This window comes from Macaca fascicularis, chromosome 16 (assembly GCF_037993035.2).
Source record: "Macaca fascicularis isolate 582-1 chromosome 16, T2T-MFA8v1.1".
Classification (NCBI taxonomy): domain Eukaryota; kingdom Metazoa; phylum Chordata; class Mammalia; order Primates; family Cercopithecidae; genus Macaca; species Macaca fascicularis.
The window spans coordinates 8305001-8324483 of NC_088390.1; the positions used below are offsets into that span (position 1 = coordinate 8305001).

The 19483-nt window shown below is 48.7% G+C and overlaps 2 protein-coding genes across 45 annotated transcripts in view; one reads left to right on the top strand and one right to left on the bottom strand.

Annotated features, from left to right (window-relative positions):
• CTC1 (CST telomere replication complex component 1) overlaps window positions 1-19313 on the bottom strand; it is a 21207-nt gene extending 1894 nt beyond the window's left edge. Inside the window, exons 1-19 of one of the 44 annotated variants that reach the window (XR_012425240.1) lie at window positions 19265-19313; window positions 16857-17006; window positions 14083-14246; window positions 8589-8826; window positions 8228-8439; window positions 7594-7738; window positions 6288-6572; window positions 6061-6189; window positions 5282-5514; window positions 4979-5156; window positions 4685-4885; window positions 3135-3261; window positions 2590-2704; window positions 2132-2456; window positions 1955-2044; window positions 1505-1698; window positions 838-947; window positions 569-743; window positions 170-247 (exon numbers count right to left, since the gene is read on the bottom strand). Coding sequence is in view for 13 of the 44 variants with exons in the window: in XM_045375361.3 (XP_045231296.2) it covers window positions 170-247; window positions 569-743; window positions 838-926; window positions 1505-1698; window positions 1955-2044; window positions 2132-2456; window positions 2590-2704; window positions 3135-3261; window positions 4685-4885; window positions 4979-5156; window positions 5282-5514; window positions 6061-6189; window positions 6288-6572; window positions 7594-7738; window positions 8228-8439; window positions 8589-8826; window positions 14083-14246; window positions 16857-17006; window positions 19265-19297 (3161 nt within the window). In the remaining 31 variants the exon portion in view is untranslated. Of the gene's footprint in view, window positions 1-169; window positions 248-568; window positions 744-837; window positions 948-1413; window positions 1699-1954; window positions 2045-2131; window positions 2457-2589; window positions 3262-3591; window positions 3684-4684; window positions 4886-4978; window positions 5157-5281; window positions 5515-6060; window positions 6190-6287; window positions 6573-7593; window positions 7739-8227; window positions 8440-8588; window positions 8852-14082; window positions 14247-16856; window positions 17007-19264 lie in introns of those variants that run through there. The other 43 variants (XR_012425246.1, XR_012425247.1, XM_045375362.3 and 40 more) reach the window with 43 other exon arrangements.
• On the top strand, window positions 12004-12304 carry LOC102121560 (cytochrome c oxidase subunit 6B1-like). The gene has a single exon (XM_045375363.2). It carries the CDS (start codon window positions 12039-12041, stop codon window positions 12300-12302), a length of 264 nt encoding a protein of 87 aa, XP_045231298.1. The 5' UTR covers window positions 12004-12038; the 3' UTR covers window positions 12303-12304.
• Window positions 19314-19483: the final 170 nt, after the last annotated feature.

The window sequence follows — 19483 nt, forward strand, 5'->3', positions numbered from 1 at the left end:
TGATAGGCACAGAGCATTTTTTATTTGGGGTAGAGGAGCTCCTCTGACTCAACACATCTTGTTGGGATTGGAGAAGACTGTAGTGATGGCAAAATCTTCAGAACCAGGGATATGTGGGAGATGCAGATGTGAAGCCAGGAAGTTTAGGGGTTGGGGTCTGGGCACTGACCTGATGGTGGTCTCAGGGGGAAAACTCAGGACCTGCACGTAAGTGGATGACCGGAAACAACAATAAACATTGTGAGATCTGCAAGTGGAAGAGGAATAGTTAGTGACCAGGAAGACAAGACAAATTGGGGTAGAAGCTGGGACTCAGAGATCAAGCACCACAGACTGGCCACTCCCCCTGAGGGACATACCCTGGCCATGGCCCTACCAAAGCTAGGGGAAGACTAGGAGGAGGAGCAGACTGCAATACCTCATGAGGGTACTGGGCACAAATGGCAGACTGATATATGGAAAGCTGTATGAAAGAAAAGGGGCCGCTGCAGCAAAGTTAAGCAGAGATGAACATTCCAGAGAGCTACATCGGTAGCAAGAGGAGGCAGGTGACACTACACATCTTCACCTGGAAACCCTTTTCTCCAGCTGGCTAAAGTGGACCCGGGCTCCTGGAAGGAGCCCTAGTGAGGGAGGCAAGTGGGGGTCTTCGATATATACATCCAGGTGAGGGGGGAATTCACAGCCAGCAGTCTCAAGAGCGACGGTTAGCTTCACACACCTTCTCATGGCCCCCGTGTTCCCTACAGAAGGAAGGTGGGTGTTAGTAGGATCTGTGAAGTCCACAAAGGCCCATCACTCTATTTCATACTTTCCCCACAAAGGAAGGTTCAGTACCCAGCTTCATCCAGAGAGAGGCCACAAGGGGTTCACACAGTGTCCGTGACAAAATCTCAGCGGAGAAAGACACCAAGGAATCTGTGAGACTGGAAGGTCAGGGAAATACACTGTGAATGGAGGCATAAGAAAGCACAGAGTGGAGACAGATCCAAGGCAGAAAATGGAACTAAAGTATCTGCTAGAATTTCATATATAAAGTCCTGAAAAGCCCTGAGCTCCGCCACACTGCACACTAAGGGCTTATGGGAAAAAGAGGGTTGTGGCAGATCATTCGAAACCCGCACAAGGTGGCTCACGCCCCTAAATCCCAGCACTTGGGAGACTGAGGTGGGAGCTTGAGACCAGACTGGCCAACATGGCAAAACCCTGTCTCTACTAAAAATACAAAAAAATTAGCTGGGCGTGGTGGCGTGCACCCCTATAATCCTAGCTACTTGGGAGGCTGAAGTGGGAGAATCCTTTGAACAGGGGAAGCAGAGGTTTCAGTGAGCTGAGATCAGGCCATTGCACTCTGGCCTAGGCAACAGAGCAAGACTCTGTCTCAAAAAAAAAAATAACAAAAGAAATACCTACTGCAAAAGAAAATGAAGTCTTCACCAAACCCAGGTAGCTTGCGAGAAGAGAAAGTGGCCAAATTAACCAGAGGGGCTTGGTGGACATTTACTTGTCACTGAGCAGGTCGGTCAGTGAGGATTCAGGCAGTGCCTTGTTTGCATCCAGCACATCTTGGATATCCTGGGAGCTTTCAAGCTCCAGAGTCCAGTTGTCCTGGACAGTGAGGCAGGATGCACAGGCAGCCAACTCCAGAGGACGCCGAGATATGCAGGATGAACCATCCTTCTCAAACAACATTGGTGTCTGCACAGAAATGGGAAGATGACTGTCTGTGAGTGTGTGCTAGTCCAGTGGGAGGTTCACAAAATATTCTGACCCAATTTTGTTCTTTCTGGAACATGGAGAAGGAAGTGTGTCAACACACACAGGCTTTCTGGTATATCTAAGTCCAGCCTTCTTCCAGAAGGCCTAGAGAGTGACCAGGCACTGGCATGCCCTCTTTAGACCCCAACCCCTAAAAAGCTTTCTGGGGAAAGGAATGATGAAGTAGAGCACTCACAGGGGGTCCAGGAGCTACGAGTCGGTACACTTGCCCCGGGTGCAAGAACTCAAACCAGCGGACTGAAGCGCCAAAGAAAATGAGGTGAACCTGTGAGGATGGAGAGCAAAGTGCTGGGGTACCAGCCAGAGACTCAGGGCACAGGTCAGGTCCTGGGTACCTGGAGTCCCAGTTTACCTTCTGATCCTTGTCGTCATTTCCCTGGGGCTCGGGCAGCCCCCATCCAGTCCCCTCCTTCCTCTGGGTGCCCCCAAGCCAGCTCCCCAACACACAGAAACTGAGGGTGGGCTTGGGCACCTCTGGACTTGCTCCTGGAGAGACACAAAAATTCCGCTTCATGAGGGCCTCCTTGTGGCAGAGCAAGAAGAGTCGGCTCTGTCCTAGGTGGGGTCCCTCCGGGCTGGTGGGATCTGTCTGAGGTATTGAGGGTGTTGCTGAATGAAGGGAGGGCCGGGGCACAGGCAGGATCAGGGCATCAGCCAGAAAGAACTGGACATAGACTCTGTTGGGAGAGACAAGAAATAGATTTCTTAGTGATGCAGGCATTGGGTATTTTGGTCCCCAGAGTCCCACTCCTTTCACCAGGCCCTTCCTTCCCCCCAGACTCAGGACAACCACAACCCCAAGCAGCCAACCTGGCCTGCTGCTTCTGGATGAAGCCTGGCACGCTCAGCTCCTTCCAGGAAGGGAAGCTGCTTCTCACGTCCCTCTCTATGATCAACTGAAACCTCTCTGCCCTCACCAGGCAGCCTAGAGGAAGAAAGTTTTCTATCTTGACAAGAAAGGAGACCTGTGGGGTGGGTTGCGAGGCAGACCATCCTACCGGTCTCACTGCCCATCCCAGGCCAGAGCTGCTGCCCTAACATGACAGGAAAGCCCACACCTGACCCCCACCTTAGAGGGGTGACACCTTCTCTCCAAACTAAGAATGTAGGAGACACAGTTGTAATCCTGGAGTGCGTGTTAGGAGCTATGGTGGAGAAATGCGTGCTGGAAATTCTGGCTAGGGGTCCTCTTGCTCCTGCTCTCCGCCTGCCATACCAGTCTCCCAGAAGTTGTTGATTGACATGTGTCACTTCAGCATCTCTAGTAAATCCCAGCAGACTCTTCCTCCCAGGATCCCCTGGCTGTGAGAACCACCACCCCACCACCATCTTCTTTCCGCATCTGAACTCCAAACCTATCAGCCGTGGGTCACTGAGGGGTTGAGAGTGCTTGGCCAGGAGCAGGCAGGGCAGGGAGCCACTTTGGTCCCGAAGTTGCAGACAACCTTTATGAGATGAAGCTACCAGAACCCCAAGTAAAACCTGCAAGAAGATGAAGGTTGAGTTACCAAATGTTTATTCAGCAAATACTGAGCATCTACTATTTGCCAGATGCTGTATTACATGGTAAAGCTACAAAGTGAACAAAAAAGACATGTCTCTGATTCCAAAGAACTTATATTCAAGTGAGGTAGACAGACATAAAAAAACACACATGCATTCGCACATTTTGTAGAAGAGAAAGGGTACAAATAGAGGTTACAGGTAAGAGGCCATGCGGGATCTCATAGGACACGATGAGACGTTTGATTTTACTTTATATGCACTGGGAGAGGCATGCAAAGAATTTAAGCTGGGCGCAGTGGCTCACACCTGTAATCCTAGCACTTTGGGAGGCCAAGGCAGAAGGATCATTTGAGCTCAGGAGATGGAAATCAGCCTGGCAACATAGAGAGACCCCATCTCTAAAAATCAAAGAATGTAAAAATTAACCCAGGCTGGGTGCAGTGGCTCATGCCTGTAATCCCAGCACTTTGGGAGGCTGAGGCAGGCAGATCACTCAAGTCCAAGAATTCAAGACCGGCCTGGGAAACATGGCAAAATCCCATCTCTACAAAAACACAAAAATTAGCTGGACGTGGTAATGGATGCCCACAGTCCCAGCTACTCGGGAGGCTGAGGTGGGAGGACTGCTTGAGCCCAGGAGGCAAGGTTGCAGTGAGCCAAGATAAAGCCATTGCACTCTAGCCTGGGTGACAGAGCAAGACCCTGTTCCAAAACAATTAAAAAAGAAAATTAGCCAGGGATGGTGGTGAACGCCCGTAGTCTCAGCTACTTGGGAGGCTGAGGTGGGAGGATCACTTGAACCTGGGAGGTCGAGGCTGCAATGAGCCATGATCGTGCCAATGCACTCTAGCCTGGGCTACAGAGCAAGATCCTGTCTCGAAAAAAAGGATTTAAACAAGAGAGTTCTGTAATACAAGTTTCACTTTTTTTTTGACTTCCTTTTTTTTCCTGAGTCTTGCTCTGTTGCCCAGGTTAGAGTGCAGTGGTGTGATCTTGGCTACACTATATCCTTGATTTCTCAGGCTCAAGCGGTCCTACCTCAGCCTCCTGAGTAGCTGGGACCATAGGCACGTGCCACCACACCTAATTAAAACAAAATTTTTGTAGCAACAAGGTCTCTACCCAGGCTGGTCTCAAACTCCTGGGCTCCAGTGATCCTCATGCCTTAGCCTCCCAAAGTGTTGAGATTACAGCCATGAGCCACTGTGCCTGGCATATCCCCCCTTTCTAGTTGCTGCAGAGAGAATGAACTGGAGGGGCCAACAACAGATGAAGTGGTCTGCTTAGAAGGCTAGTGTAGTCAAAATGACAAAAAAATGATAGTAACCGAGACTAGGGTAGTGGCAATAAGGATGACAAAAAAAGGAAGTCCCCTGAGTCCTGCAAGGGCCCCCCTTACCTGGGCTGGGTGGAAGGCAGAGGGCAGCAGACAGAGCCAGGACCAAGCCAGGCGGCGATTGAGTTGGCAGCTGGACAGGTGCGAGGCCTCCGGGAGGGGCAGAAGGGCCTTAGGGTCAAAGGAGGCCCAGGCCTTACGCTGTCCTTCCTCTTTCAGGGCGGCCAGAGTGGGGAAGGAGGAGGGAGTCTGCAGCCGAGTGTACTGTCAAGGAGGGAAGAAAAACCGGGAGTGTGTCCCGTGGGCCCCAGGCGTCCTCCGGTGTTCTGCCACCATCCTTCCCCCACATCCTCATACTTTCTGGAGGGGACAGTGATGTGGCTCTTCAAGGATCTCACTGTGCGGATTCCGAACAGGGCTGCCTGGCGGAGCTAGAAGATCCAGGGTAGGAGCCAGGAGTTGCAGTCCCAGGCCGGGGCTCCCAGGAGAGGAATGCTGCAGGAACTGGTGGTGTCTCAGCACATGGGGACACAGCCTTGGCCAGGAAAAGCAGCGCAGTCACTTCCCCCGAAGAGCCTGTCTCTTCAAGAATCCCGCTCTCCTTGCCAAGGAAGTGTGCTACTCCCCTGCCTCCCCGCCCTGGGCCCTCAGCCTCCTCACTTGCAGGCCAGCTCCTCCAGGGCCTTGGTAGCCCACAGGTAGAGGGGAAGTCCTAACTGACGTTCCCACACCAACTGCTCATACAGGGAGGCCCCGTAGGCTTGACGGGATGAGTGAGTCCCAGGCTTCTGACGAGAGAAGCTTTGAAGCAGAACGGCGCCACGGAGGCAGGGGGCGAGCACTGGCCTTCTTGTCCCCCCACCCACTGACTGGAGCAGGTGAACATCCTGGAGCTGGGGGAAAGCAGAGAAAATGAAAAAGCAGAGATGAAGCCCCCAACTCAATGAACCCAGGAAATGTTCACTGCACTTTGCCACTGCCTGGGTTCCAGGAAGAAGGAAAACAATTTCTCCCACGTGGGCTGGCCTTGCTTTCCATTACAACCCACGCCCACTGCGGTCAGCCTTCATCTCCCATGAACTCCACTCAGTCTTGCTGTGGGCTGGGTGGCTCCAGGATGAACAGACATGGCTGAGGCTTCTCACCAGGTCGCCTGAGATCATCCCAGCCCCAGACCTGTGCTTCAGCCATCTCCTCCTCCAGGTGAAAGGCCCTTCTGTAAAGGAGATGCTCTGGCCACAACTCCTCCTCACAGTGCCCAAGACTCTACTCCTTTTTGATGTAAACTTCTGTCCAAGTTATCCTGAACAAAAGTGACCCCCAAGACACACTTTTTATTTCTGTATTTCTAGATAACCACCCTGCTGCAGAAAAGGAGCCCATGAAGGTAAGAGAAGCTGCAGAGGTCTCTTTTCATTATCAGCCCTAATCTCACATACCTGCAGACACACTCCTGGTCGCATCACCCGCCTGAGGCCACGGAACTGCTGGTAGGCAAGGCAGAGCCCCAGCTGCCCATCCAGCTCATAGACGCCAGCGGGCTCATTCAACACACCAGTCACTGCTCCCTGCAAACAGGCCGAGGTCCAGTTGACCGCTATTTTCTTCCTCTTTGAAGACCCCCATTTCCGGCCCCTCAAGCTCTAGGGTCTCTCCCTGTGCTCACCGAATAGGACAGGAGTCTAGAATACCGGACAAGACCTTTTGGATCCTTCTCGTCCTCGGAAACGCTGGGCATGGGGAGTGGTTTGGGATCAGTCTCTAAGAGGGGTCCTTCCAGCTCCAGTTCCAGCTCCTGCACACATTCTGGTTTCAGCAGCAACAAACGGGAGGACTGACTGGTCATCCAAACATGGTGGCGCTGACCACGGATCTTGGACACTCGCAGTTCTGTCAGCACATAGGCTGTACCAGGCCGAAGGGCTCTGTGCCACACCAGCTGGGCAGGGACCTGGCTTGTGCAGACACAGGCAATGTGGCACAAGAGACCCCAACACTGCCGCTCTGCCAGAGTCCCTTTCCCTCACGATTTGAACTCAGAGACCTGCCCCCTGTGAATCTCTCCTTACTTCTCTATCTTCCTTATGTCTACCAACTAAATCTTAGCGTCTCTCCTCTCACAGGAGATGCCAAATATTTCCTAACCACTTCCCCAACATATAAACCATCCCTAAAACTTCCTTCAAAACACATACATATTCCATTGAGAAAAGTGTGCCCTATCCCACCCCATAACACACAAACAACATTCATTCATGTAATCCATATGTATTCAGTAGATATGTATCCAGTATTGGGACTGATATCAAGGGAAGTATGATAAACTCTTCTTCTCCAACATACCGAGACCCTATTTCTACAAAATACACATATTTTTAATTTTTTTATAAAAAAGAAAAGAAACATTATTCAGATACTTATATGTCATAAAACAATGGTTAGAATAAAAATTAATGATTTACAATTTCTACCTTGGGTACTATGCTCAGTACCTGGGTAAAAGGATGGATCATACCCCAAACCTCAGAATCACAAAATATCCCCAGCTAATAAACAAGCACATGCACCTGAGTCTAAAAGCTGAAATTATGAAAATAAAATTGTACCAGTTGATGCAAAAAGAGTCAACAGTAAGTACCAAGTTGTTGTTTTTTTTAATGCCTGTATTCAATGTCTCAATGGTATTAAGATGAGCGATTTCTTTGGTCATCTTCCACAAGTCAGTGTGGCAGTTTTTTAAAAGGTCACATACAATCTAAGAGCTGTGTGCTCAAGTGAACTGCAAAGCGGAGAGTCTATTTCCTCTATGCACAAACATTTCCTGGAACCTTCTCCCAACAGCGCTACTCCAGAAAACAGCTTTCCCCAGCTGTCCTCCTTTCCTACATGGCTTCTCCTACGATGTTATCTTTCCTATTGAAAGTTCTAACACCCTCCCCCACTTCCATGGCTGAAATGACCCCAATCCTCACCTGCACGATGACAGACACGTGGGTGACAGCTGGGGGTGATCTACCAAGAGACAGGATGAAGTAAGCTTTCTGCTTACTTTTCACCAGAGCACTCAGTCGAACCAGATTCCCAGCCAGGTTTCGCTGCACACCTCTGAGCTTGTTTCTAAGAAGGAAGAAAAAGCCCTGTAATCCCAGCTACTCAGGAGGCTGAGGGAGGAGAATCACTTGAACCTGGAAGGCAGAGGTTGCAGTGAGCTGAGATCACGCCATTGAACTCCAGCCTGGGCGGCAAGAGTGAAACTCCATCTCAAAAAAAGAAAAAAAAAAGCAGCAGTCATCTTTATTTCTCTTCTTTTTCCCTATAAGTGCTGTCCCTTCCACAGTAAAGAATAACCTGGTAGTGATATAAAATGTCCACAGCCCAAAGCTAGGTATGCTAAAAACCTTCAAAATTCTCTTGCCCCCATTAGATAAGGCACAGATCCCTTGAAAAACCTTCTCTTTACCTTCTTAACATTCAAAGCTCACCATTCCCTTGATTTGGAACATTCCGTCTATATTACTATCAATGCCCTTCTTTCTCTCCCTCCACTGACCCAACATCAGCCTCCGATTTCACAGTGTCCCCGTCATGCCTAGAGGGGGAACTTACCTGAGCCTGAGCAGGCGGGAAGCACTCTCTGGGTAGAGGACAGGGATAGGAGTGAGCGGGCCAGGACTGACGGTCAAAGGAAACACTGGCACAGGGGCATCCCACAGCTCCAAGTGCCCCTCCCCTGAGGAATTCCACCTGGCAGGAGGGAGGTAACTCCAATGGGGGAACAGAAAAAGATGACCCAACCAAGAAAGGTCCAGGTCGATGAGCTAAAAAAGACCAAGAGCAAGGGTTAATCAGGACCTTAGCACCCTATCCACCCACCTCCCCGCCTGTTTCCTCAGAGACTTAATTGTCTTGATCCTTGGACACCATTCTTGTCAGGATCTGAGGCATGTGACCTCCACCTTCCACTCACCTCACAGCTCAGGACGCCAGTGTTATCTCTCACATAGAGGCTTCCGTTCCTGCACTCTTGTTCCAAGTCCCCTGGTAGGTCTGTTAGTGTCCCTAAAAGCAACAGCTGCTCTCGGGGCAGGGGGTTCCCATTTGGTCCAGCCTCTTGGGCCCAGGCCTGGTATGCAGTACTGCTCCAGGACAGATGGCTACAGCATGGGAGATGCTGGTGAGTCTTGAGGTCCTGTACTGAGACGAAGCTGTAGAGTGAAGGGAACAGAGGTCCTGCAAAGACAGGTCCAAGCCTAGTAGGTAACCCTCAACCCTGACAAACCCTCAAGAGCCCAAGGAAAGGTTGCAGGGGAACATGGACTAAGAGGTGAGTTTGATTAAAGGGGTAAAACCTGGGGCTAAAGGCCTAAGAAAATAAGGATGCAGGTTGGCACAGTGGCTTGCACCTGTAATCCTAGCACTTGGAGAGGCCGAGGCGGGTGGATTACCTGAGGTCAGGAGTTTGAGACCAGCTTGGCCAACATAGTGAAACCCCATCTCTACTAAAAATACAAAAAATTAGCTGGGCATGGTGGTGGGCACCTGTAACCCCAGCTTCTTGGGATGCTGAGGCAGGAGAATTGCTTGAACCCAGGAGATGGAGGTTGCAGTGAGCCAAGATCATGCCATTGCACTCCAGCTTGGGCAACAGAGTGAGACTCTGTCTCAAAAAAAAAAAGGAAAGAGAAAATAAGGATGGGATCTGAGTCCAATTTTGTGCTGAACAATATCTTCAACAAGATGGTGCCAGGGAGAGGACCCAGAGAAATGAAATAGGAATGCATGAGCGGCCTGAGGAAATGAATGTGTGGGGAGAACACTTTGTAAATAACAAAGGCAATTCTCTTGAAAGCATCTCAGCTCTTAGCTCCAGAGAGAACTTAATGGGACCGCTTAAGCATCTAAGGGTCCAACTACAATGACGCCAGCCAAGTTCCTTTCTAGTCTAGAATAGCACAGTACTAGAGACTAGGGGGGAAGATGAGGCTGAGATGTAGGTGTTGGATGTGATACAAATAATAGTTAAATTATCAAATTTGTGATAAATTCACCTTTCTATAATACCATTATTCTCGCTTGCATTCCCCTGATTTTTTTTTTTTTTTTTGAGACAGAGTCTCACCCTTTCGCCCAGGCTGGAGGGAAATCAAGACCGAAATCTTGAACCCTCTCCAGACAGGGTTTCACCATGTTGGCCAGGCTGGTCTTGAACTCCTGACCTCAGGTGATCCATCTGCCTCAGCCTCCCAAAGTGCTGGGATTACAGGCATGAGCCACTGTGCCCGGCCCCCATGACTTTTTTTCAGTGGAAATGAAAAGGATCGAGTTATAAAACATCACAATTAATCCTCCCTGTCGGACTCAAGAACATTATGCACAAATGAGTATTAAAGAGAGAGAATGGGCCAGGCGCGGTGGCTCATGCCTGTAATCCCAGCACTTCGGGAGGCCGAGGTGGGCAGATCATGAGGTCAGGAGATCGAGACCATCCTGGCGAACATGGTGAAACCCCGTCTCTACTAAAATACAAAAAAATTAGCTGGGTGTGGTGGCGGGCGCCTGTAGTCTCAGTTTCTAGGGAGGCTGAGGCAGGAGAATGGCGTGAACCCGGGAGGCGGCGGAGCTTGCAGTGAGCGGAGATCGCACCACTGCACTCCAGCCTGGGCGATAGAGCGAGACTCTGTCACAAAAACAAAAAAAAAAAAAAAAGGGAGAGAGAATGCTGTTCTAGAAGGCCACTCCCCTTCTGCATCTGGTCTCTTTCCCTAATGGATTTGGAGAAGACACAGGGCAAAGACAGAAACTAACACATGTTGGCCCCTGCCATGCACACTATACTATACTGAGTCTGGTCAGGCTCAATATTGAATGTCCTTCTCCCCAAAACTCTGTAAACATCATCAATGGAGAAAGTCAGAGGCTTAGTACACAGAGGCATGGGTGGCAAAGCCAGGCGTGTCTCATTCAAAAGTCCATGTTCTTTCTCTGTGTTTTCCTACTTATCTGAAGTCCCAAGAAAAAGCAACCAGAGAGAACTGTCTCTTTTTTTTTTTTTTTTTTTTTTTTTTTGAGACAGAGTCTCGCTATGTCGCCCAGGCTGGAGTGTAGTGGCGTGATCTCGGCTCACTGCAACCTCCATCTCCTGGGTTCAAGCAATTCTCCTGCCTCAGCATCCCAAGAAGCTGGGATTACAGGCACCTACCACCATGCCTGGCTAATTTTTTGTATTTTCAGTAGACGAGGTTTCACCATGCTGGCCAGGCTGGTCTCAAACTCCTGACCTCGTGATCTGCCCATCTCAGTCTCCCAAAGCGCTAGAATTACAGGTGTGAGCCACTGCACCCAGTCAAAAAAAGTAATCTTAAGTGTTACGGACGTGGACAAGAATTATAGGAAAAGAAAGGAAAAACAGTCCAGTGAAATAAAATGATAAAAAGGAAAAAACATAACCCGTGTACAAGCACCCTCAGAAATTACTTTGGAATTAGGCCAAGCACAGTGGCTCATGCCTGTAATCCCAGCACTCTGGGAGGCCGAGGAGGAAGGATCACCTGAGGTTAGGAGTTTGAGACCAGGCTGGCCAACATGGTGAAACACCAACTCTACCAAAAATACAAAATTAGCCAGGCATGGTGGCAAGCGCCTGTAATCCCAGCTACTTGGAAGGGTGAGGCAGGAGAATTGCTTGAATCTGGGAGGCAGAGGTTGCAGTGAGCAGAGATCGCGACACTGCACTCCAGCCTGGGCCACAAGAGCAAAACTCCGTCTCAAAAAAAAAAATTACTTTGGAATTAACAAAACAAAAATATCATTTAATACCTACCAAATAGGCAAAAATAAATAAAAATAATTTTTAACCAAGGTAAACACAGGCTCAAGATATGCATATACACTATCGGCCAGGCACGGTGGCTCATGCCTATAATCCCAGCACTTTGGGAGGCTGAGGTGGGCAGATCACCTGAGGTCAGTAGTTCGAGACCAGCCTGGCCAACATGGCGAAACCCCATCTCTGCAAAAATACAAAAATTAGCCAGGTGTGATGTCAGACATCTGTAATCCCAGCATCTTAGAAGGCTGAGACAGAAGAATCACTTGAACCTGGGAAGTGGAACTTGCGGTGAGCTGAGATGATGCCATTGCACTCCAGCCTGGGTGACAGGGTGAGACTCCGTCTCAAGAAACAAAAAACAAACAAACAACCACAAACAAAAAAAGAAGTATAATGTTAAGCACAAAAAGCAAATAGGGGCTCGGTGCAATGGTTCACACCTATAATCCCAGCACTCTGGAAGACCGAGATGGGGGATCACCTGAGGTCAGGAATTCGAGACCAGCATGGTCAATGTGGTGAAACCCTGTCTCTACTAAAAAATACAAAAATTAAGTTGCATCTGGGGTGCCTTTAGGATTCAGCACCATGGCGGAAGAAGACATTGAGACCAAAAGCAAGAACTATAAGACTGCCCCTTTTGACAGCCGCTTCCCCAACCAGAACCAGACCAGGAACTGCTGGCAGAACTACTTGGACTTCCACCACTGTCAGAAGGCAATGACCGCTAAAGGAGGCGCTATCTCTGTGTGCGAATGGTACCAGTGTGTGTACCAGTCCCTCTGCCCCACATCCTGGGTCATAGACTGGGACGACCAACGGGCTGAAGGCACGTTTCCTGGGAAGATCTGAACTGGCTGCACATCCCTCTCCTCTGTTCTCCGTCCTTCTCCCAGGATGGAGAAGGGGGACCTAGTACCCAGTGACCCCCACCCTGGGATCCTAAATCATCTCTTACCTGCTAATAAAAACTGATTGGAAGAGTGAAAAACAAACAAACAAACAAAAATTAGCTGGTATGGTGGCGCATAGTTCCAGCTACTCAAGAGGCAGGATAATCACTGGAACCCAGGAGGCAGAGGTTGCAGTGGGCCGAGATCGTGCCACTGCACTCCGGCCTGGGCAACAGAATGAGACTCCGTCTTAAAAAAAAAAAAAAAAAAAAAAAAAAAAAAAAAAGCAAGCCAGGCACAGTGGCTCATGCCTATAATACCCTGGGAGACCACAGTAGGAGGACTGCTTGAGCCTAGGGGTTCAAGACCAATGTGGCATGTACCTGTGGTCCTAGTTATATGGGAGGCTGAGGCAGGAGAACTGCTTGAGCCCAGGAGGTAAAGGCTGTGAGCCATGTTTGCACCACTGCACTAGAGCCTGGGGGACAGAGCGAGACCCTATCTCAAAAAAAAAAAAAAAAGAAAAACAAATTGCAGAGGGTATTTAAATAGGGTATGGTACCATTTATTTAAGGTCTACATGTGTGCAAAACTCTACATTATATTGCTTAAGGATAGATGCATGTGTAGTAAAAATATTAACATATTTATTGGAATAATATATCCCATCTACAAGATAGTGATACTTTTTTTTTTTTATATGGAGTTTCATTCTTGTCGCCCAGCTGCAGTGCCATGGTGCGATCTCGGCTCACTGCAACCTCTGCCTCCCGGGTTCAAGCGATTCTCCTGCCTCAGCCTCCCGAGTAGTTGGGGATTTTACAGGCAAACACCACCATGCCCGGCTAATTTTTGTATTTTTTTTTAGTACAGACAGTGTTCCACCATGTTGGCCAGGCTGGTCTCGAACTGCTGACCTCAGGTGATCCACCCGCCTCGGCCTCCGGAAGTGTTGGGATTACAGGTGTGAGCCACTGTGCCTGGCCGATAGTGATTACTTCTATGAGGCAATAAATAGGCTTCTTTTGCAGGACTTGTCATAGTCTCTAATATGTTAATAAACCCTATGACTCTCCCAGCGAAGTTTTATCATATTCAATTTCCCTCACACTTACTTAGCTATGAACCCCTTTTATTGTGCTTTACTAACATTGCCTAGAACACTTTTGGAAATGATAGTGTAGAAAAAAAAATGTGTATATATACGTATATCTACACATTACGTATATATACACATATGTATATATACGTAATGTGTACATATATGTATACGTAATATGTAGATATACGTATATATACATAAATATACACACATATATACACACACACACACACACACACACACACACACCCCCCTCGGAAGCCCTAAAACTCACATCTTAAACACAATGATCTGCACTTGGTAATGTCAAACAGCTCTCTGTATCTTTGTTTCCTAATACACAAAATAAAGATAATGCTAGCCTCTTTCCCCACTTTGAGAGTTCTTTTTCTAAATTTTCCTCTCTCTTCGCCTCTTCTTCTCCTTTTCTTTAATCTTAAGCCAATTCGGGAGAACTTTAGGAAAAGGAAAGCTTGATAGTGTTAGAACAGAAAAGCTCTGCAGAAGCGGTATGTTTAGACTACCTTGTCCTCTGCTGTCTCTCACTTGCCCTTTTTCTAACTATAGAACCTTAATTTTCAATCATGAATTCAGTACCCGCCCCTGCCCAGCCCCCACAACCGCCACCTGTCCTTACCTATAGCTGAGGGGCAGCGTAGAACCTTGATTCCTTCCCTGGGACAACCAGACAGTCTTCACACAATCAATTACCAATGGAGTCAACTGGACATGAGGCTGCTTGACAGCTGGACACAGGGTCTTTTGGATGAAGACCTGAGCATCCTCAAGCCAGGCTTGTTCCTGAGGAAGGTGAATTTAGTTAAATCCTCTTGACTATCCGGCCCACCAAGGAAACTTGGGAAGAATAAAGGACTAGAAAAAAATATCCAGGCCGGGTGCAGTGGCTCACGCCTGTAATCCCAGCACTTTGGGAGGCTGAGGCAGGCAGATCACCTGAGGTTGGGAGTTCAAGACCAGCCTGACCAACACGGTGAAACCCTGTCTCTACTAAAAACACAAAATTAGCCAGGGGTGGTGGTGCACACCTGTAATCCCAGCTACTTGGGAGGCTGGGACAGGAGAATTGCTTGAACCTGGGAAGCAGAGGTTGTGGTGAGCCAAGATTGAGCCATTGCACTCCAGCCTGGGCAACAAGAGCGAAACTCCGTCTCAAAAAGAAAAAGAAAAGTATATCCAGAGGGCACATGAAATGAAGATCAAAAGTAAAGGAGTTTAGAACTTGAAGAAACCTTAAAAGTCTTAGTCCAGCCATACCATAGATAGCTGGCCATCCAGTTTTGGTCTTGCCCCTTTCTCTAATAAACTTGTACTCATCCCATCTTACATGGAATCTGGTTCTAAAGTCAGTATGTTGAAAAGCGAGAATGGACAAAAACATTGTTGAACAATCCTTTAAATTGTTCATAAAGAAGAGGACAGGCTAGGTGCAGTGGCTCCTGCTTGTAATCCCAGCACGTTGGGAGGCTAAGGCGGGTGGATTGCTCGAGTCCAGGAGTTCAAGAACAGCCTGGACAACATGGCGAAATCACATCTCTACAAAAATACAAAAAGCCAGGTGTGGTGGCACACACCTGTGTTTCCAGCTACTCGGGAGGCTGAGGTGCGAGGATCACCTGAGCCTGGAGCGGTTGAAACTTCAGTGAACCCGGATGGCGCCACTGCAGTCTGGCCTGGGTGACAAAGCGAGACACTGTCTCAAAAAAACCAAAACCAAAAATGAATAGGACATAGTGCCATACTATGTATAAGTGCCTAATAGTGGACAGTACATAAAAAGGATATAGGCAGAGTATAATTTTTAATCATTTTTTATTCAAATATATGCATTTCCCACAAGCTAAATATATGCAAGATACAACCTCACTTGATTTGTTTCCTGTTGTCTTTTTTTTTTTTTTTTTTTTTTTGAGGCGGAGTCTTCACTCTGTCGCCCAGGCTGGAGTGCAGTGGCACCATCTCGGCTCACTGCAAGCTCCGCCTCCCGGGTTCGCGCCATTCTCCTGCCTCAGCCTCCCGAGTAGCTGGGACTACAGGCGCCCGCCACCGCGCCCGGCTAATTTTTTTTTTTTGTATTTTAGTAGAGACGGGGTTTCACCGTGTTAGCCAGGATGGTCTCGATCTCCTGACCTCGTGATCCGCCCATCTCGGCCTCCCAAAGTGCAGGGATTACAGGCGTGAGCCACCGCGCCCGGCCTCCTGTTGTCTTTTCAGCAAAGGTGTGGGCTTCCTGAGGAGGATACAGACTATCTTTGTATACCTGACACAGATTCTGGACACATAGTTGCCATTATATGTAGATAACTTTAGGAAAAAGGACCAGTTTGGCCTCCTCCCAGTGCCAGGCAGCTTTAACACACTTGGCAGTAGGTCCTTTATCCTTCTCCCTTAATGCTACTTCTAAGCCATTACAGCTCCTTCCCTGGTCCTCCAAGGTTCATATACTAACATCCTGGTCAATCTTTCACATTCTTTCTTTTTTTTTTTTTTTGAGATGGAGTCTTGGTCTGTCGCCCAGGTTGGAGTGCTGTGGCGCGATCTCGGCTCACTGCAATCTCCGCCTCCCGGGTTCAAGTGATTCTCCTGTCTCAGCCTCCCAAGTGGCTGGCATTACAGGCGTCCACCACCATGCCCAGCTAATGTTTTATATTTTTAGTAGAGACGAAGTTTCACCATGTTGGCCAGGCTGCTTTCGAACTCCTGAACTCAAGTGATCTGCCCACCTCAGCCTCCCAAAGTGCTAGGATTACACACGTGAGCCACCGCGCCCAGCCCTGCCCTTCACATTCTTCTAATCTTAAGGAGCTTGAAAAGAGCTAGAAAAGCCAGTCTTAACCTAAATGCCCATCAACAGTAGACTGGATAAAGAAAATGTGGTACATATATACCATGGAATACTATGCAGCCATAAAAAAGAATGAGATCATGTCCTCTGCTACAACATGGATACAGTTGGAGACCATCATCCTTGGCAAACTAACCCAAGAACACAAAACCAAATACTGCATGTTTGTTCCCACTTATAACTGGGAGCTAAATAACAAGAACACATGAACACAAAGAGGGAAATAACAGACACTGGGGCCTACTTGAGGGTGGGAAGAGACAGATCGGAAAAAATACCCATCAAGTACTATGCTTAGTATAGGGGTGACAAAATAATCTCTATACCAAACCCCCGTGACATGAGGCTACCTACATAATAAACCTGCGCATGTCCCCCGAATCTAAAATAAAAGTTAAAAGGAAAAAAAAACAAGGCTTCAAGTTTTAGATGTCTTTAACATCCTTATGGACAGTCCTACAACTGACCTTCAGCCCACCTCAGCCAAACACTCATTCAAGGTCAGAGTTGTAGAAATTAGACCAAATCACCATTCAGAGTTGCCTCACCAGCATCATCAAAGTTCCGACTCTCACGCTTTTTGTCTTCCTCTCCCAGTATTCTTTTGTAGTTCCGTTTCTTGGATGGCCTGTCCTTTGCTTGGTGCACTGAATACTACTGTCTCTCAAAGTGATCTCATGGCCATAAGGTGAAATTACCTAAGTTTTGTTAAAAAGGTAAATTCATGTTTTCATCTACTGAGTAAAAATGGAGCAGACTGGATGTGGTGGCTCTCGCCTGTAATCCCAGCACTTTGCGGGGCCAAGGTAGATCGCTTGAGCCCAGGAGTTCACCACTAACCTGGGCAACAAGGCAAAGACCCGTCTCTACAAAAAACAGAAAAATTAGCTGGGCATGCTGGCTCGTGCCTGTAGTCCCAGCCACTCAGGAGGCTGAGGTGAGAGGATCACCTGAGCCTGGCAAGGTTGAGACCAGCCTGGGCAACATGGTGAAACTCTAAAACAATTCAAAATTAGCCGGGTTAGCTGGGCGTGGTAGCACAGCCAGTAGTCCCAGCTACTTGGGAGGCTGAGGTGGGAGGATTGCTTGAGCCCAGGGAGGTTGAGGCTGCAGTGAGCAGTGATGGTGCCACTGCACTCTAGCCTGGGTGACAGAGTTAAGACCTTGTCTCAAAAAAAAAAAAAAAAAAGAGGGAGGAAGACCCAGATTAATACAGGCTGAAGTTTAAGAACACAATATGCTTTCCCACAATTATCTCAACCACTGCATGGGTTTAACAGCCATGGCCAGATGATGATTGTTCCTGCATGTCTACTTTAGCTGAGAACTCATTCCTGAGCTTTAGTCTTATCCATCTGCCAGACTCTCCATGGCCAACCCACAGGCAGCACACATGCCCAATACTGAACCTTTCACAAAACCCTCTCCTTATCTACAACTCTTCTGGTGTTATGTTCACTAACTTAGCAAACAGTACCCTTAACCAAATAGTTCTTCTATCCTGAAACCTAGGTGTCCTCCTTAACTCCTTCCTTTCCCTACATAAGTCCCAGTCCTGGCTAGGTGCGGTAGCTCACGCCTGTAATCCCAGCATTCTGGGAGGCCGAGGCGGGCAGATCACGAGGTCAGGAGATCAAGACCATCCTGGCTAACATGGTGAAACCCCGTCTCTACTAAAAAAAAAAAATAATAAAAATTAGCTGAGCATGGCGGCACGTGTCTATATGCCTGTAATCCCAGCTGGGAGGCTGAGGCAGGAGAATCGCTTGAACCTGGGAGGCAGAGGTTGCAGTGAGCCGAGATCGCCTCATTGCACTCCAGCCTGGTGACAAAGCTAGACTCCGTCTCTCAAAAAAAAAAAAAAAAAAAAAAAAAAACCCAAACCCAATCCTTTAGATTGTATTTTCTTAACATCTTTTTATTTATTTATTTATTTATTTATTTATTTATTTGAGATGGAGTCTGGCTCTGCCGTCCAGGCTAGAGTGCAGTGGCGCGATCTCGGCTCACTGCAACCTCCACTTCCCAGGGTCAAGCGATTCTCCAGCCTCAGCTTCCCCAGCAGCTGGGATTACAGCTGGGATTACAGGCGTGTGCCACCACACCCAACCTTCATGTTAAAGTCGTTGCTCAGCAAGAGGTAGAACACTGTCAGTTCTGACCCCTCCACCACCATTCAATTGAACTTTTGAGTTTTTCAGACACCTGCTCTATCCTCCTGCCTTTGAACATGTATCTGCTTCCGTCCTGAAACCCCTTCCGGCGCTTTTTTTTTTTTTTTTGTCGGAGTCTCGCTTTGTTGCCCAGGCTGGAGTGCAGTGGCACAATCTCAGCTCACTGTAACCTCCGTCTCCCAGGCTCAAGCGATTCTCCTGCCTCAGCCTTCTAAGTAGCTGGGATTACAGGTGCGCGCCACCACGCCCGGCTATTTTTTGTATTTTTAGTAGAGATGGGGTTTCACCATGTTGGTCAGGCTGGTCGCCAACTCCTGACCTCAAGTGATTCGCCCGCCTCGGCCTCCCAAAGTGCCGGGATTATAGGCGTGTGCCACTACACCCGGCCCCTTTTGGCGCTTTTTGCCTTCTACACGCACTTCGGGTCTCAGACGCTTTTTCTTATTATGATTGCCCTTTTCCCCTACAGCTCCGTCAAGGGTCTTCTCCAGGAACCCACAGCCCCACAGTTACCCCATTAACCTGCTCCTGGTTTCCCACCGGGCTTAAACCCTAGAGAGTGCACGGAGGCCAGTTTAAGGCTCACAGTGGGCGCCGCGTGCATGAGGGAATAAACATTCGCAGAACCAGTAAGAGGTAGGAGCCGACCGACTCACAACCCCCTCACCCATGGTCCGGACGCGGCCAGCGAGCCCACAGAGACAAGGCAAAGGAAATAGGAAGAAAAAGAATATCTGTGACAAACAAGAAAAAAGGAACAAGGGACGAATAGCAGCACTCACAGAGGAAGAGACCTGAGCCCAGCCAACCGCCATGATGCGCCGGAGCTCCGCCTCCGGGAGGTGCGGATGCTCGTGGGGGGGGGGGGCCCTCGGTGACGTCACCGGTGGGCGGGTCTCGTCGCCACCTCCAGCTCCTTCTCGCTGCTTACCACCTCGCACCCTGGAGACTGCGAGGCGCCTCGGTGCACCATCCCAACTCCCGATACCCCTGTCTCTTTT